Source organism: Apteryx rowi, unplaced genomic scaffold, assembly GCF_003343035.1.
Source record: "Apteryx rowi isolate R43461 unplaced genomic scaffold, aptRow1 scaffold_18, whole genome shotgun sequence".
NCBI classification, from domain to species: Eukaryota; Metazoa; Chordata; class Aves; order Apterygiformes; family Apterygidae; genus Apteryx; species Apteryx rowi.
In genome coordinates, this window is record NW_020448085.1 from 2,633,473 (window position 1) to 2,652,502 (window position 19,030).

The 19,030-nt window shown below is 40.4% G+C and overlaps 1 protein-coding gene across 1 annotated transcript in view; it reads left to right on the forward strand.

Moving 5' to 3' along the window:
• Positions 1-19,030, forward strand: part of SLIT3 (slit guidance ligand 3) — a 515,694-nt gene that overhangs the window by 356,021 nt on the left and 140,643 nt on the right. Inside the window, exons 13-14 of the mRNA XM_026061340.1 lie at positions 4,453-4,524; positions 14,830-14,901. Of these exons, the coding sequence (XP_025917125.1) occupies positions 4,453-4,524; positions 14,830-14,901 (144 nt within the window). The remainder of the gene's footprint in view (positions 1-4,452; positions 4,525-14,829; positions 14,902-19,030) is intronic.

Here is a 19,030-nt window from a genome sequence, read left to right on the forward strand (position 1 = left end):
ACAATACTGGAATTAAGAAACTGTCAGCTCATTTCACAGAAAACCCTGGATCATCAGATAGCTAATGCTTTTGAAAACTGAAATGAGCTGAACTTGACTTTAGGAGTAAAATTACTGTGTTTGCCAGTCCAAAGTCATCCAGTTCCTAGAGCTGAAGAGCTGTAAATATGGATCTTAATATTTAACAGGTCAAATCATCAATCTCATAGAGTCTCTATTCTTCTGTCTCACTTTCAATATAGCTGTATGTATTTTTAAAGAAGTACTGTATTAGATAGCAAGACAGTAATTTCAGTGAATAATGATGGATCCCTTTTCAGTGACCTAACTTCTGACTCCTTCATTATTAAAGTCACTACTTCAGTTCTTTCTGAGGTATAACTAATTTTAGATTTTGGCAATGTTTTACTGTCCTTTCAGTCTTCATGATTGGTGAACTCTAGTTTTATGGCACTGGACCAAAAAAAGATCTTTAACTCGACTAGCTGCTCAACCCAGTGTGGCACTTAAGTGACATGATTAATATTAGAAGTTTACTGCAGAATTCCATTAGTGAGTTGCGTTAACAGGTTTCTGGAATACTATTGGCATAATCATGGAGATCTGAACTCACATTTAATAATAAGTTATTACGCCAGATGACCTGTATCAAAGCTTAATTAATGTGGCAGTGTTTTGTGGAGGAACTCGGGATAGATAGTTATGCCGCAGAAGGTCCCATAACAAGTATGATGTTTTCCTGCCTGATTTTTGACCTGTCTCCTTGTTGAAGCTTTGTTGTGGCTGGACAGTGAGGCCCTGAATCAGTTGTTACTCTTGTTGCATAAAGTTTAACTGAGGGTGTTTGTTCCATTACTGGAAGAGATTATTGACATCATCTTTTCAGAGTGCGAGATATCCCATGTTACTAACACAAAAATATACTYGGTCAAGAAATTGCCTGTTGAGATTTATACATTCTTTCCCTGGTAGGTAATGGCAAGACATGTTTGATAACATTGAAGCCTCTGACTTTTCTTAATTTCATTCACTTTGAGTTCAACCAGTGGTGCAATAGCATGAAGATTATTGATTTCATTAGTTGATGCCCTACCTAGGGTACAAATGAAGAACTATATTACTTTTGTTGTTGTTGTTACTATTTTGATAGAACTCAAGGGATAATATTAGCATAACATTGTGAATCATATTATTGTATTCTGCTCCTTCTGGAGGATACATATGCAAGAATGTTAGGGATAATAGACTGTTTGCTTACGGCATCATCAGTTTTTTGATTGTTTACTGAGTTTTTCCAGCAAGATGATGCGGTTTCCTTTTTTTAAATGATTGGATAGCTGAGATTAGTGTCACCAGTTCAGGATAATCCTTATATGACTTGATCTGAGTTGGCTGAAATAATAGCAGAAGATGTATTTATATTAATTCAAGTGTCATGTTTGCATGTAGCTGGAGTTTGTTATTTAGAATGGCTCTTAGCAGCTTCCAGTGTGCAAGAGTTACGTGATTGCAAGAGTTATGTGATTGTTTCTTGGCAAAGGATTTGAAATCTTTTGTGTGTCCTGGACTTCATCATTACCTATGTCATCTTGCACAATGAATTACACCAAGCTAAATGTATCTGTCTCAGAAGGAAGATTTGATACCTCTAGGATTCAAATATGCAATTGAATTGTATAATCTGAGACAATGGTTCCCCAGGTTTTTGGAGGAATGTGACAACAACAGCTTCTTGCTCTGCTAGATCACCCAACGGCTCTAAAAGAGGTTTGAGATGCATCCCATCTGCTTCAAGGGAAAGATGGTTGGTCAGCCAAGGCTTAGAAGCTGTTGTCATCATAGCGTGGAGTAACCCTGCCCAGACAGGCCATTTTGAATTCATTTACATATCACACAGTTGTGCTTGTGCTGTAGTTCTGTAACTCCTAGCCTAGCGGTTGCAAAGTTTATGGCATTCCCTCACATTTGRTCTGTGTTTTTCTGAGGCTTTTAAAAGACTGGCTTGTAGCACAAGGCTAAGAGCCGGGAACACAGAGCCACTCTGAAAGATGTGGTTATACCTCTCTAGCTCTGGTGCTTGTAATGGTGTTTGATACTGTCAAATTAATTTTACTTTTACTTTTTCTTAGCAGAAAACACACTGAGATTTCAGTCTTCCAAGTAGCACTGTGGTGCTGCTACTTTTGTTAAGCAGCCTCTAAGAGCTAGACCATATATGACATGAATTTTTATTGAGTACTCTTGTCAAATGAGAATAGTCCTTTTTAAATRTTAGAGATAATCAAGTAATCTGTTTCTAATAATGCTAGTCAACACAGAGAATATCCATACAATGTTATTAATAGTTTTGCATTTGGCTGCATCTAAAAATAAATGTGTTTTGTTTCAAAACCTTTTACAGTAAAGATATTTCAGCCAATGTCTTTGCCATATACTCATATGTCATCCAGTGACTCACAGGGTATCCTTTCTTCCCTGCTGCAAAGTCAAAAACAATTTATGTCCCTAACCGGTAACTGAGCACAGCCGCCCTCCAAGGTGTGTTAAACAGCCTTTCGAAAGAGTAAGGCCTCTAGCGTGCTGTCAGGGCTGCTGGTAGACGGAAGCGTGAGGTGACTCATGGTTTTCCTGCCTGGGTGGAATCCTGATAAGTTTATTATGTTTCTGGCTAAAGAGCTGCAATTCCACTGAGTGATTCTAGCGGGGCCCTACCCCATGGAAGGGAGCCTGATGTGACCAAAGTCCACTGAGTCATGCAGGTTGGAGAAACGCGTCTCTATTTGTCTTGATGCAAATCAAGCACAGAATAGGATGATCTAACCGGAGGGCAGCAGACCAYAGGAAGGGAACAAAAGTACAAGGGCATAACTGAATCCTTTTGCCTCAGTCAAGTCAGAAGGAGATGGAGCCTCCTTACCCAACAGCAGTGGAGCTTGGGCTCTAATGGAAAGGAAATAATGTGTCTAATTATTTTATAATGCTGATTGTAGTGCATCTGCATGGAGAGGGTGAGTGTCATCACCCAGCATGACATTTATGCAAGTTCAGGCACCATTAGTTACACACTCATTAGCATCCTGACGTGGGGAGAGAAAGGATGCAAACGTTGAAATGTGGCAAATCCATAAAATAGTGCTGAAATATTTGTGTCCAAAACTAAATGCCCCTTTTCAAATGCTTGTCCCTCTTCAGCAAACTCATGATTTCATGACACTGTAATAGGTTTTAAAATGTTCCCCAGTAAATCGATAGCAAAATCTTCATGTCAGACTTCTGCTTGCATATGAATTACTAGACAAAAAGCAGCAAATACTAACAGACATTCTAATCAGGTTTCACTAAAGATATAAAAATAAATACTTGTATTTTCACTGTCACTAACACTGCTGCTGTGAGTTGAGCTGGAGAACCACAAACCTTCATTGAATGATGTCCTTGTAGGGAGGACACTAATAGAAAACATGAGTGGGTCCCAGAGCAGTTGTTTCATGAGCCTTATAAGAGAACCAAAGAAAACCCCACTCTATGTTGCTAGATTTGAAAACAGAGGGCCCAATTAAAATTTTATCCAACAGAATTTATGCCTCAAAACATCATCCTAAGAATTATTAATATTGGTTCATATAAGCAGAAACTAATCCTTAAGGAGTTTTGTAGGGTTTTGTTGGGAGTTTTGTTTGATTTAACTATACTGTATGTTTCTGGTGTTTAGAAAGATAAAATCCTTGATCATACTACATCTCATTTACCACAAGGTTTCTTCTCTAACTTGGACAAACACAGTCCTGCTGCCTCAAAAGCCATTCCTCTGGTGCCAGCGCCATGCCACCTCTCTTTCAATCCCACCATCTTCCTTAATGCATGTCCTACCAGTGCTTTCCAGCTACCTCAGAACCTCTCCTCACCTTATCATTTAATTTATTATTGAAACATGAACTCCGATACTGTTTTGTAACATTAGCCTTCCATGCCTGCCTTTAAATATTCAGATGACCTTTGTGCTTTGTCATAGGCTGCCCCTCATGCTTGAGGCCCCCATTACAGTCACAAGGCCACCTTCATTATTAATAGTTCTGATGATGGTTTTATCGATGGTTTTTATTCAGTGGGCTACCTCGCTGTTGTTCTTCAAAGCTCTTCATAAAACTCTTCTTTGTTTCAATGGCCATGAAATGAAAGACCTTATCAACAGCGTCCTTCTGATGTGTTGAGGCTGCCGCCTGTCGTACTAATTGATGCCTTTTGATTATTCCTGGAATTTGCCCATTTCTCTGTGTCCTTATGTAGTTTGTAATTTCTAGATAGCATGATCTTTTAGTTCTGCTTTTGTATAACAAAGTATCTTCTTCCAGAACCTACAGTAATACAAATAATTACTTCAAGATAAATACCCATTTTCATCAAATTTCCATTTACAAATATTCTTTTGATTTCTCCTAATTCTCTTTACAGAGACATCAGCAAGAATCAAATATCTGACATTGCCCCTGATGCATTCAAAGGCTTGAAATCTCTCATTTCATTGTAAGTAGAATATAGAACTGAATGGGTATTTGGGGAGAGCTTGCATGTAAGAAAAAGCAAAATGATAATATGCTGTCTGGGAGAACTTATGTTTCTGTGTATAATTGCCAGCTTGCGTGAAGCATCTAATCTTTTGTACATGAAAAAATTGGTCATGAAGGCTAGAAGGAGGAACTGTTTACACGACTCTAATAAGTTCTTTTATAGATGAACACCCTTAAGGTTGGTTACTTGTTCACTTCTTCAAAGCCTGTGCATTGGTTCATTCTCTGTATCTGTTGTACATGTGCACCTGCAGGCTAATCCATGCCCCCAACTCATCATAGTGTGCAAAAACCATGTCATAGCTCAGACATTGGTCAATGGAATTAATCAGAGTGGGGCTGGGGATAGATACATCCATACCAAAATTTTTTTCTATACTGTGCAGAATTGAGATTGCACTTTTTTCTCTTTTTTTGCAAACTACTTACGGAAGAACTCTAATGAGAAGGTTTATATTTCTTAGCTGTAATTACTACTTTATTAAGCTGGTAAGTGGATTAAAATATTACTATATAAGTAAGCTAAGAGGAAAGTAGGATCTCTTGACAACCATTACTTTTTCCTTATAGAACATAGAAACTGTTTGTAGCACCAAGCTGAATTTAAATGCTGCTATATTTCAACGTAGCCACTCACAGCACTGTTGAAACAGGGAAGCTTGTAATGGGTAAAAGAGAGCAATACAAGGTCAGAAGCTGCATATGGCAAATGAACTAGAAGCAAGACTGTTAGAAAGACCTCCAGGTTGGAAGAAGAGGTTAAGCTCAACTGGAAAGGTTTTTACCTGCATTAATTTTAAATACAGTTTTAAAACATTTACTATATTAATACTTGTTTAAGACAGTTTGTTTTGTATAAGTGCAGTTTATTTTTAAAAGCTGTCATCATTTTATTCTGTGAATACTAGATAATACTAGCAATTTGTTGACTAGTACTAATATTAGAAGGCTATTCAGTGCTTAACTTATATGCTGCAGTAAACTTCTGAGGCAACATGCAGAAAGACGGACCTTTCGTTGTGCCCTGAATCCAGCTGGTGGAACGCCAGAAATATATATTAAGTGTTGCTAGCCTTTGTTGAATAGCTAGATCAGTGTTATTCAGCCTACTGTGGAAATGGTCAAATCCCTCAACACTGTCTGGAAACAATTCAATAAGAGAATATTTACTGAACACTACAGTTTTGGCATATTATGAAACTGCTGCTGATGCTGCAATGCTACAGCTTTCTGGTCATGGCAAACCTCCTGGCTAGGAGCAACCTGGAGAGAAAAGGCACTTCCACTGGGGTTCGCTTCCCAACTCAAAGTTATTCCGGTTTAGCTACGACTAATACAGATACCCCCCTGGGTGGCCTCAGGAGTGGGGCAGAACCCATTGGAGTGGACGGAGAGGAAATGAGAATATAAACTGGGCAGAAGTTGTATAGCGCTTTGACTTGCGTGCAGAAGCAAGTAAAATGACTGTATTCTCTGTTCAGTCATCCAAAACTGTGCTCTGAGTAAATGAGGCCAAACAGGTTTAAGTATAATTAAATTCAACTGGGTAAAATAGTGCTGAAGAAATGCTAGAAGGTTATGAGGGGGAAGAGAGAGGGCAGAGAGGTRAGATACAGCAAAGGAAGGGCTAAAGAAAGTGAACTGCCTCTAACAGCCTTTTTTTGTTCGGTGTTAGTCTCTGCCTCAGTTTCCTTCCTGCCACAGCTGGACAAAGCTGTTGCAACGTGCAGTCTGTTCCTCCTGCCTTTGGCAGACTGGTTTCTAGCACAGTATCAGCCCCAGCCTGGAAAATGTCAGCCTCCTCCTGTATGTTCAGCTGTCCGTTGTGCTCACCATGGGCTTTTAATTTCTTTTGAAAGGTTTTCCTCTTAGGTAGGTCTTATGAGGTTTTTCCCTCCGGCTGATAGGCAAGAGCTGCTTCCCTGATCCTTCAAGGCTTGGTGTTCACCTAGACCTTGGACAGGTTCCTCCCTGATGGTCCCTTTTGTCTTCGTTTCGGTTTCTAGCCTTAGATACCTTTACAGAGCAAAGCTGTGTGGCACAGTCTGGCCTTCTGTGAGGATACCTCCCCCGGGTCTGTCTTAGCTCTTTTCAGAAGTGATGGGTCCAGCTCTTCTGCCACCCAGCTGCAGGGAGACAGTTAAGTGCAATGGAAGGTGACTCCTTTGAAGTGCCCATGCTCCCAGTGAAATTGCCAAAGGCGGAAGAAAAAGGAGGAAAAAATGAAGCAAGCCAGTTTGCTTACTAGCATTCTCTCTTTTAAGCGGCCCATTTTTTTTGGTGCCYGAGGCCCAGTAACTCTGGTGAGCTGCACGCCCTGAAGGAGCACTGCTTTGCGTACAGCGCCGCAACCCGGCTGAGAGTAACTTTTATTCTGCTTCTGTGTAAGTCAATGTGATTGGTGGCATACATTTTAATGAGACACCGTGGAGGTTTAATTTGTGCACCAAACAGCTGGGGTTTTAGCTAGCTGAGTTAAAACAAGGATAAAGGAGGGGGAAATATTAATGCACAAATAAAAGTAAGCAACTTTGTGCCCATTAAAAATGAACCACTGCTTAAATTCCTTGCTTTCTTTTTACTGCGGTATTCCCATTTTCTGCTTCTCCCTTTACTCCCCTGCTTGCATTCAATTGCAGTGCTCCCTATGGGTCCAAGAGAGTGAAAGTGCTTATCTGGAAGAGAGCCAATATTTTTAGCCTAGCTAGCTAATGGAGGCCTATATATGGTAGGTTACTGCTCTGCTTTCTTCTGAAGTTAACTTAGGTTAGTGTTTCCAGGCAGAACTGCTTGTCAGAGTACCTACATAGAGATGGAGGAAAACATGGTGTATTATAGTTTTCAAAGCACAGGAATGTTTATTACAGCAGCAGATCCCACAAAATGTATAAAATGAAAATCTTTTAAAAGTGTTAAGTGATCCATGTGCTAACAGGTCATAAGTTTTTATTTTAAATTTATATATTTTTTCAAGAAATCTCTTACCTAAGGGAGCAAAACAGGTCACAAAATCTTAATGCTTTGAATAAGCCATTTCTGCCTTGGGTTTTCTCTRCACTTAGCAAAAGAAAGGCAAGCTTGTTCCTGCTGGGACCCAGGATCTCCTGTTCCCCACACATATAGGAAAGAAAAGAGTTTTCTCCATGCCTGTTTCTCAGTGGTGTTTTGTTGCCTATGTGTATAAAGACTGCATGGATTAAGGAATTTCTACTTCTTTTTTCTTCCTAAAAGAAAAATCTAGACGACAGAACTAGATACATGAAGATCATTTGACTAGCAGTTCTGAGTCACTGGGTTTTTTTTGTTTTTTTTTTCCTGGGTGTGACAACAGTTGAGGAACAGGGGTTGTCGTCTTTAAGAACATTTGTTCTTCATCCCAGATTTTTTCTGGCTTTTCCTTCTCACCTCCGTCCTGCCACGTGATGGTTGCGCCTGTAGTTGCTCATGAACCTGGCTCTGTACGTTCTGCAGATTTAATTCTGTTACAGTGCCTGAAGTTTCCTTTCAATATTTAGGCACTGGGGCTTGAATCTGTAGTATATTTTTGGTATAAACCCAGCTTCAAAGCTGTTTCTGAACAAAACTGACCGTATAAGAGGATCCAACCTCTGCTGGGATCTGGCTGTGAGAGGACAGAGCCGTGGAGAACTTGCCATGGAGCCACCGCCGGGGGCTGCAGGAAGTACGGTTCAGGGCTGCTTAGCCGTTGGACAAATAACGGCTCCTCTGTACCAAAGCCACCCTCTATAAAATGGGGACATATTTCCCTGTCTCAGAGAGATGGTATGAGGCTGTTCACTTTGAGGCTTTGAGCTGTAGCAATACTGCAGTACTTCGGACCATCTGAAATATCCATGATGAGGAGCAAGTACTTAGATTTAAATCTAAAAAACAGTAGGCAGCGCAGACGTGAGTGAGTTGCGGTAACGTAGCCACAGCATTCGTGTTGGAGGTCTTGCTGGCTAATATTCCTTTCTGTACAAACATGAGAGCAAATAGTACATTTGTGGCAAGAAGCATGGCAGAATTGGTTGATTGCAGAAGGATTTATTATGTGAACTTGAAGCAAAAGTTTGAGAACTGCTTGGTCCCTGCTCTCTTAGCAGTAGCATGCTGTGTTGCAAGTGAAATAGGATTGTACTTCGCCTCGCGTCGGAGCGGTGGGTAACGTGCAACGCAGGGCGCAGGCGCTGAGTTATGAACAGTTTCATGTTTCACAGTGGCTGTATGCACTTTCTGAAGTAAATTAATTTTTTGTTTAATCAAGTGAAGATCAGTCTTGAATATCAGTGAGGGGATTGTGTGAGATTAGTGTTTGATTATTGTTAACACTATCAAAGATAACAGTTTTTCTTGGGGTCAGTAAGCTTCTCGCATGTGTACGTTCAGAAGGTCTTACCCAGACTGGGGACATTTTATGAGATACGACCACATAGTCGATGCCTTTAGTATGTCAAACTGTGAATGAATAAATTTCAAATCACTGCAGAGGGACAATTCCTTCACTTTCCTTCCTATACCGAATTAAGCTTGGGAACGATTTAAAAGCTCAGATCAGCTTGGGCACAGAGACAGCAGGCAGCTTAGGCTTTGACACGGCGTTGCCGTTTAGCCCATCATCTCCTGGCTGATGATGTATGTGGTGTCACTCCTGGTGATTTGAAATCTGCAATAAAACACTGTCTACTGCAATAACTGCCAAACTTATTTTAAAGTAACAAATTGCTTTGGATAGTTTTACTGTGATTTATTTAGCCTAACTTGCTAGGAAGAAATATAAAATAGTGTAGGGAAAAAAAATCGCATGTCTAAGTTTCTTTCAGATATTAGAAATTTATTGCTGTTTTTACCCCAATCCATTCCTCCTCTTTTGAAAACTTAAATTCTTATTGAGCCTGTGCTGTTGTGTGCAGCTTGGGAAATATAATTCTTCCTAACAAGAATTGTTTTCACAGTCCGAAGGCAAGTTAAAAGCATTTTGAGGACTGAAAAAGCCATTGCATAAAGTCAGAATTTGACACTTCACTAAGAATGTTTCAGCCAAGCCAAAATAAAGGAACGGTTAGCTGGAAAACATATGGTCTAGAGTGAGGGATTCAATGTTAGGCTTTCATACCCTAAAGAGTTCAGAGTCAACTTCCAGGGAAAAATCTTTATATTCTGGGGTCCCACTTAACCAAGCAGCTACGCTGCAGCTACCTTTGCATGCAGAAGAACTGTAAAATAAAGAGGACACAGCAATTGTTGTTTCGGACACTTAGAAGAAGGTATGGTAAACTTCAGAGCACATGAAAGGCCATGTGTTTGTACAGTCTTTGCAAATTCCTTAAATTTAAAATTGTTCAAGAGGTTGGTAATGTCTAGAGACTCTAAAGGTTCAGTAAGACTTTTGTATGCCAAGACCCTGCTGCTGGAAGATTGCTACGTGCTCAGATACATTCTCATAGAAGATGGTAAATTTATTGCTGTTACATGTGCAGCAGTGCTTCCAACACTTTCATTGTCTAGTATTTCCCAAGCTTTTAGATGAATCTGTGCAGTCACATTTTTATTAGTAACTATTTCCGCTGATTAATCATTATTTTTAACTACTTGTGAATTGATCTTGTATACCTGCATAACTTGAAGTTTAATTGTGACTTGTAATTAATTGTTTAACTGCAAATTTCATATTTTATTGTGTCTTGGAATGGGTACATTTTATTTTGGAATATAAAAGAATGAGGTCAGGATCAGGCTGAATTAGCATAATGCCTCCTTCTGACTTCTTTATTTAATTTCTTACCGCAGAGACATGATCACTGTACAGAAGGACATGTTTGTTTGTTTGTTGGCTTGTTTGACACGCAGGAGATGTTGCAGTTTAACTTTCTGAAGCAATGTGCATCTGCTGGCACAGCTGCCTGCCAAATCCCCCTCTCCTCTCGCTGTTCCCAGGGTAAATGTGAACCTTTTGGCCAGCTGCAGCTAAGCTTGCTGTGGGGGGAGCCCTCAAAGACCCTAAACTCCCACACGCTCTCTCCAAGCAGGCAGTTATGGGGAGGAAGAGGTGCTTGTGTCCTTCGTGGGGAAGGAAACTGCACAGGCCTGGGCACTCCGCTTCCACGCAGCAGCTCAGGCTTCATAACGTACCTTATGCACAGAAGTACACAGTTTAGTATAACGGGGCAAAAGAAAGGTTTGCAAGTTATTCCTTTTCCAGTTCTCTTACTTGAAAGCAGTTAGTTGAGTTGGAAAAAAATTGTCTTATTTTTAGAGTATTTTCTATTAAAAAAGCCGAATATAACTGGATTTTCTGTCTTTCAGCAAACTCTCTTCCTTCTCAGCTGAATAAGGTGCTGCTTCCAGGCATCCGCTGCCACGTTCGCCGGGCAGCCGGCTCCGTGCTTTCTGTGCGTTGTCCTTCCCTTGCTCGGGAGGTCAGTGGCAGCCCGAGCGCTGCTGCAGGCGGCGCGCCGGAGGACTGCAGCCGTGCTATGCCGCCCTGCGGAAAGCGTTTGGCTGCGCGCTGGCGGCTCTCCRTGCAGCTGAGCTTATAGCCCTCAGATGGCTCAGCTGCACATATGCCCTAACGATAACTTGCTGGTGTTAGAAAGCCACCTACAAAAAGTTTGAGAGGTTTGCCTGACTTAAAAATAGAGCAAATGATCCTTCACACTAGTCATTCTGGTGTTAGAAACCTGCTTTGTGGGAAAGATGGGGATATTATTTATGCGCTGGCAAGTCTCGAAGGCCGGGTGCATTTGCACATCTTCCTGCCTGTTTTCTCCATCCGGACTGGTTTCCATCTTTGTAAAAGAGTCTCCCATGATGTGTGGTGAGGAGAGAGGGAAAGGAGCAGTAAGAAAAAGCAGACATACTGTCCTGTTAGTGTATTTTTTATTGAAAAACATTTGGGATCTGAATTTCAGGTGTTAGGGGATAGAAGGAGAGTTCCGTGCTTGTGCCAAGCTTGCACGGTAGCTCGGACACCTGCATGTCCTGCAAAACATAATCAACAAACATGAGGGAAGCAAGTGAATGTGCATTTTTACAATTGTTAATATCACAGAAAAATCTCCTAAAACTTATCTCTGTTGGTAAAAACATTGGAGAGTTAAGCAAAGTTCTTGGACTGGTTGGCTGAGTTACCTGTTTTAATGCCTTATGAGGTTATTTTTTCACGTGGGCTTTTTGCGTGTCTGTTTTCCAACGCCGCTCTTGCAGAAGCCTTGCAGTGCGTGCCCGCGGGGGGGACAGAGCGACGGGGCGCGGAGCGAGGTGCCTGCGACAGCCGAGGGCGGCTGCCCTGCCTGGGCTTTGCTTTGCTGYAGGCTAACTCCTCGCGCAGCGCTATTAGGAGTGCTGCAGTGGGTAAATTCAGAACAAAAGCATCTTAGATCAAGAACCTGACCACTCTTCAGATCTGTGGGTATGGGTACATTTTCCTGTCTTAAATAGACATACTAATAGCTGGAAGAAGAGTAAAAGTTGCCATGCTTTTTGTTAAAGTAAATGGAAATAAGGAACTGAAGGAATAAGAGGCAATGCCATATGTGTCTCCCACCACCTCCTTGCTTCGTTCTGTAGGGCCGTCTGACTTCAGCGCTGGCATGGCAGGCAGACAGCGGCGTTAGCTAATTTGGCTCTGTCTGGTGCTGAACATGAATATGAATTAGAGACAAGTGCCTGAGCTCTCATACTGACTTTTGTTTAGCTGTTAATTTGTTTGAATGTTAATGTGCCGCATGCACATAAGCCCAATTAGGTTTGGAAATGCTTATTTTCTTTTCATGGCTTCTAAAAATTGAAGCTTTGTTTTATGTTAGAAGCTATTTTAGAGGGTTTTTTTGTTTAAAATGATAGGGTGTATAAAAACATCCATGGTTTCAAATTCAGTGGAACACTGCATTATGGCCTTCCTACTCTTAAATAAGTAAATGATAAATTACTCTAACCACAGTCATAGTTTGATATTTGCATTTGGTAGTACCATAGCTAACAACTGTACTAGGTGTGAAGGTTGAGGTTTTGCTAAGATTTCCTTTTAGATGAGTGATTACAGCTGTAGAGGCAGAATAACTCCTCATCTGGAGTGGGGAAATTTTTTAATCCTTTCCTCAAGCATTTATAAGGCTTAGCTTCTGAAATCTTTCTTAAATACTCTAGTACTGATCAACATTGATTATCCTGGTACTTCACAAAACCAAGGCAGATGTTAGTCTGTCCTCACAAAGCTTATCATGTGGACTTCTTAGGCAGGTGATGCACTTGCTAAAGAAATGCTGTTCAGAAAATTTGGAAACTGAAAAGGAAATATGCTGGACCCTGTAGGCATTATTTTACCATTCTATGAATATTTTATTTGCAAATGCTTTGCTCTTGCTTCCTGATACAGGCTTACACATCAGTTGCTTTGTGTGCTGAAAGAAGTCTGCGAGTTGGCCATTTGAATGCCCAGTGAAATCCCAGGGACTTGAGAATTATCTCTGGTTTGAACCTGTTATCTAAATGCAACCTCTAGACCTTTCAAAGTCCAGCCATCGTTTCTGTCTAGGTTTGGATAAAGTAAAAAAATTTGTGTATATTGAATGACATTCACTTGGCGTAATGGCTCTGAGTAAAGTAGATACTGGTGTGTATCTTCTGCAGCTGATATTAGGAAACTTTAGGAAAATTTACTGGTACTGGCATTCATTACTCACAAAAAACACTAATCGTAACAACACATTAAAAGCCAGCCTCCTAACTCAGCAAGAGATACTAAAATAGAGATTATGTTACATTTCTCTAAAGAGAATGTAATGCTAAATGATCATTAATTTATTGAGTAGCAGTTCAGTTTCTGCTGTACTACAAAAAACACAAAAAATGAAGTTTCAAGTTTAGATGTTCATATCTTAGTGGTGTTATTTTATTTAGAATCATTTTATTTAGGCTCCAGAACAAGCTGATCTGGGAACTCTGGCGCAGAGCTGGTGTACCTCCTACGACTGTGGAAGAGTAAACCAAAGCGGCCATACTCCAGGGAGGCCAGAGGATATTGTAAATGGTCCGTTAGGCTAAGTGTTTGGTTTTCAATATGTTCAATTCGACAGAGTATTTGAAATGTTGAAAGAGAGGGTACGTTAGGATTTCAGCCAGCATCCAAACCTCACATGGCCTTTTTATTCATTGCTAGCAYGTTATTCCACATTAGAAAGTTGGGGAATGAACTAGTTCATTAACACGAGCAGCACAGCTTTGGCATGAATTGGTCTGTAAGCGTTCACCATGCACTACACAGAAATCACATAAATAGTGTTTTCCCCAATTCGAAGTCCACTAAAATGCTTAGAGCAGAATTTTCAGAGGAGCCAAATCTCCTTCCCTTTTACCAGGACGAACGCGAGCTCCAAGGTGGCTTGCTGCTTTTGGCAGGTTTTAACAACTGACAGAAATGGCATGAGCAAAGGCTTCAGCCGTGCCTGGAATTGTGGTATTCCGCTCACGTATGATTCCCATCCCTAGGTAACACATCTTACTATAACAGTAGTTTTATCTGTTTTTCCTTTTAGTTCTGTTTCTGATGATACTACATATGCATTTCCTTAAATATTAAAAGTGACTCATGGGTATCTGTACATATTTGTGCTTGAATAAATGGAAGCTTATAAAGTGACTCTTATCTATGTTATTAAATCTTTAGTTATTTTTATAACTAAAATATACCTAAATTATTTTTGAGTTTCTGAAATATACGGCTATTTCCAGTCCAAGGTTTATATTAGCTAGTTCAAGCTGTAATAGCAGCTGGTGAAGCCGTAATACTTTATCCAGTGATACCTGTGTCACATTTCATGCCAATTATTATGTCCTAAGAGGTTCAGTTATATGATATTTTATCTACAACGAGCTTGTGCTCCCTAGCTGTTAAATTCAGTATCACTGGGCAGAATTCTAGGTTCTTGCATCAGGCAATGTGCCTTTTAATGGTTAAAACATTTCTAAAGAGGGGGAGAAAAAATCCTCGACAGAATGAAAAATATTTTAGATACAGCTTTTGGATGGTGTCCAGTTTCTACATTAAAAATGCTTTCCAACACCAGACGAAGCCTGAATCATAACGACTCATTTAATACCATGTGCTCTCTGAAAGGAAAATGAGATCAGTAGTTAAATGAAATGCCCACAGATCCTGGGCATGGTGCACAAGATCAATAAAGATGATAATGCAGAGAGGTGGGAGGACACTAAACTGGTCTGTTACTCAAGATTTATTTTGTCTTCCCCTATCTTTCAGAGTGCTCTATGGAAACAAGATCACAGAGATTCCCCAGGGCCTTTTTGATGATCTTGTGTCTCTGCAGCTGCTGTGAGTATGATCCCTTCCTCTTCTTTATTTTGCAGACTAGCTAGATTTACAGATTTTTCAGCTTCTGGTTTTAATATAATCATCCTTCCACTGAAAACTCTGCGGGACAAGCTAATCTGTTGTTTTTTATGTCAGGCAACAGGGAGGCAAGGGCTGAAAAAAAGAAGGTGCCAATGGTTTTATAGCCCAGTGCTTGTAACAGATAATAGACACAGAGGAGTGAAGTTTAAGGAGGAAATGGGAGACTCAGTGAAGTCCAAGAAAGGAAATTTGGTCCCATTTGGCTGATGTAAGGGTGGGGATGCCATTTGGTTGTTTTTACAGATTTAGCATGTGTGGTTGGATATCTAGGTCCTTCAGGGCTACTGTGTTGCAAGTACCTGCACATGGAAGCAAAATGGCAATATTAAAGATCTTACTGTTAGCAGCCATGCTTAGTTCCATATTTTTATTGTGCCAAATGTGGCTTAGTTGGAATAGAAATGATTTCAGAATATATTTGTGTATTCAAGTATTTTAAGCCATGTGTGACCTAACACACAGCTGAGATCTGGAATAATCTATATGCTCAGATACTCTTCAGTATTTATTAATGTAGCATAAAAAGTGTCCTAAGCCCAATATGAAATTCCAAATCTCATTCACTCTTTGTCTCCATAATCAAACTGGGGAGCAGTAACCCCTTTTATGAGAAGGAAATCAGCTACTATTTCAGCCAGTCAGTAGAGGGAGCAGAAGTGAAGTGAGTTTAATCTGTATTCCTAATGTTCTGTTTATCATCACAGATGATGCACTTGGAAAGAGAGGGCAATATATGAAATTAATCTGTATTGGCTTATATTGTGTACACACACACACAAAACCCCAAAGCAATAAATGATATAAAATATATAATGAAAATGTAGTTTTTAGACATATTATTTTAAGTCTTTCTGACTGTCTTGTCACAACCAGAATTGAAAATCCAGAAATTCGTGATTACTATTCAGTGTGTGTCACTCTGTGGTTGCTGTCTTTGCTGCAGCTTGCTAGCCTTATACACTATACAAATTAAACGTAGATTTAGGTTATAAGTCCAGGATCAGAGCCAAAGAACTAAAATTATTATGAAATAGTTGAAGTTGCTCTACATGTTAAGCCAGAGAACTATTCAGATGTGCAGTTTAGCCATAAGATCTTAATTGCAAACATGGGCTGCCCTTCTCTAGAGAAAGACAAGCAAGAGCACATATGGTTTGGCTATGACAAGCCTYGAGCTGAGACGGTGGCAAGCTGTTCATCCCCCCCTGCAGACAGCCTTGGCCTTTTGTACACACTTTTTCTGGCAGCTCCTTTCCTCTCTCCTGTCCTATACCCAACAAGTTTGCTACTACTCCAGTGGCTTCATAGCCCAGCCTGTGCACTAGGAGAAGGCAGTACATTTAGGGGGGAGTTGGTTTACCATGCATGAGAATAACCAGCATGAAAGCTTTTAGAAGCTGCGACTTGGTACGTGTTAGCACAGGTGGTACGTTAGTCACTGGCAATCTCTCGTGTTGTGTTCGGTTCAGTGAAGAAGCTGCAAGCAAACAGAGAGCAAAAACTCAATGCATGACTTTGACTTCTGAGAAAGAAACTATATGAAAAAAAACTGAGTTTTTTTTTTTTTCCTGAAGTATTTTACAGTTACATGTTTGAAGTAATACACAGTYGCTCTAGCTAACCCAGGACACTACAGGTGGGATCTTTCCCAGCAGAAAAAATAATGATCACTTACCACATAGCTAATGCAGTGTCCTATAAAAATGTGTCTAGAGGTTTTGAATAAGGCATTAGAAAGGTTTCCACCCCTTTATACTGTAGACCTTCTGTGTATGTAGTGCAGGTTTTCCATGAATTACATATTTAAGCCCAGATGCAGTGATTTTTCAGTGTGAATTAGCTAAAGTGACACCTTTTGTTAAAGGGGCAAAATCTATATGGCAGAGAGCAATTAGTATTGTACTTAAACCATTTAGACAATCTCAAGCTGGGCAGATATAAGTAGGCAAGGCTTAAAAGGTGGCCACGTTATGGAGTTCCCGGGGCACGGTTCCTCCGGAGGCGTCAATGACTTTTTGAAAGTATTTGGAATGCAAAGTGGCTGTTGGCAAGGATAATGTTGAGTGATCATGCTTTAAATGCAAACAAATGTCTGCACACTTTTCAGTTCATGGCTCTGAAGCAGCTATTATGGGATTGCTTGTAGTATTTTAATGGATACCTAAAAAACAAATGGCATTCATTGGTTTTAGACCTGCTGCTGAACAGTTGGAAAAGTGCCCTGTGATTACATCTAATTTAGTGTTCAGTGGGCTCTAGATTGGATTTCTTCTTATTAGTCTGGAGACACACTGATAAGAAGGCTCTGATTAAAGTATCCTGGTAGCCAGTGTAATTTCCTAAGCTTGAACTGAAGCATTTTTGAAAATATATTGGTATTATGGTAAAGCAGTACAGTAATTAAAAAAAAAAAAGGAGCGGTCATGGGTCCTTTATAAAATTGTTAAGATTTTATTTAGAAAGAAAAACATTACTAGGAAACTGCAGAGCAGATAATATTGTTATTTACTGCTTTAGATAAGTCTCACCACAGTTTCTCAGAAGTCATCCTTCTGTTTAAATATCCTGTCGTAATATAGGCCCGGATTATTCCACTTTTACTCAGGCAGATTTGTTCTGTGTAAGCGCTTTACATCTGCAGACAGTACTACTAACATCAGAAACACTATAGCTGGGTAAAATAAAGTAATATTCAGCTCAGGCACGACAGCATCTTAAACTGGCCCGTTTGTCTTTGGCGTTTGGGAGATGAAGAAGCAGAACAAGTTTTAGAGCACCTGGCCAGCATCAGAATCCCATATTGCTGTCAGATAACACCGAGGTGGGGACATCAAAAATGTATTAGGCAGGAAAGCAACCAGACATGGACAGTAACCTTTTCTTTTTATTATTTTAACCCAATTGGGGTGAATTTAAAATGTAGTTTCTGAAGTCTTCATTATAATTAGCTCTCTTAAATAGCTAACGTTCCCCACATAATATATGTAGTCCCCCGCAAATAACCACATGATTGAATATATGTAGTTCCCCGCAAATAACCACATGATTGGATTTCTGTTAATTTGCTGGTTTCACAGATCTTACTTCTTCCTAAATCTGCAATTGTAACCAGCTCAGCAGCAAAGGTTATTGCCCAAGTCCACATGCACATCTGTCCTTGTGAACAGAGGCTTTTCTTGGACCATATCATCTTCCTTGTCCGGTCTGAAGTTTTAGGGAAAGAGGATGCCAGGAAGCTGCAGTACCTTGCCATCTCCCAAGCATGTGGCAGTCGGCAGTCACACGTTCTTCTTTTCAGCAGGCTGGATCAAGTGTCTTCTGAGAATTTTACTTGATGCGGGTTTTAGGGAGCTATTCTGTTTTCCAGAAAGGGATAAGTCTGATTTTTTTTTTTGCAGAAAAGTGTGACTTTTCACTTCATTGCCGCAACAATCCCTCCAAGCTGTGGAATTGCGGTTGCTTAATTTTCCTGGTTTGTCTAACTTGCATCTGAATATTAGAAGAATGGAAAGTCTTTCGGTTGATGGTGGACGTTTTCCTGTAAACATTAGCAGCAGTCGGTTTGAATGCCTGTCCAGGAGGCCTTAAACTAATCTTAGTCTGTCTTGAAGCTGGAACAAATGCAAATGTCTTATTCACCTGTCTTTCGGGTCTCCTGGAGGGTGGGCAAGCTCTTCCAGGCCCCCCRAGCGTGCCACGCTCTGTGCCAGCACTGTGCAGGGGGCAGATTTTATCTTGGCTCAGCTCTTTTTCGGCCACCTTGTGGCCGAATAAACCTGATGGTTGGTGGCTTGCTCCCCAGGGAGCCGATGTGCAGAGCCAGCCTGCAGTGAAACAGAGGTTCAAGGGGCTCAAGCCAGTGAACTGCAGATAATGGACACCACGTTTGTTCACGAGTATTTTCCATATCTAAGCAATGCACTTTCCTCTGTGCAACCATATTAAAACAAACATTCTTAGAGCCTTTTTATTACAGTTAAACATTGTATGCTTCGTAATGCTCTGTTTCCTGGAACCCAAAGATATCATAAAATCTCTAATGTTTAAA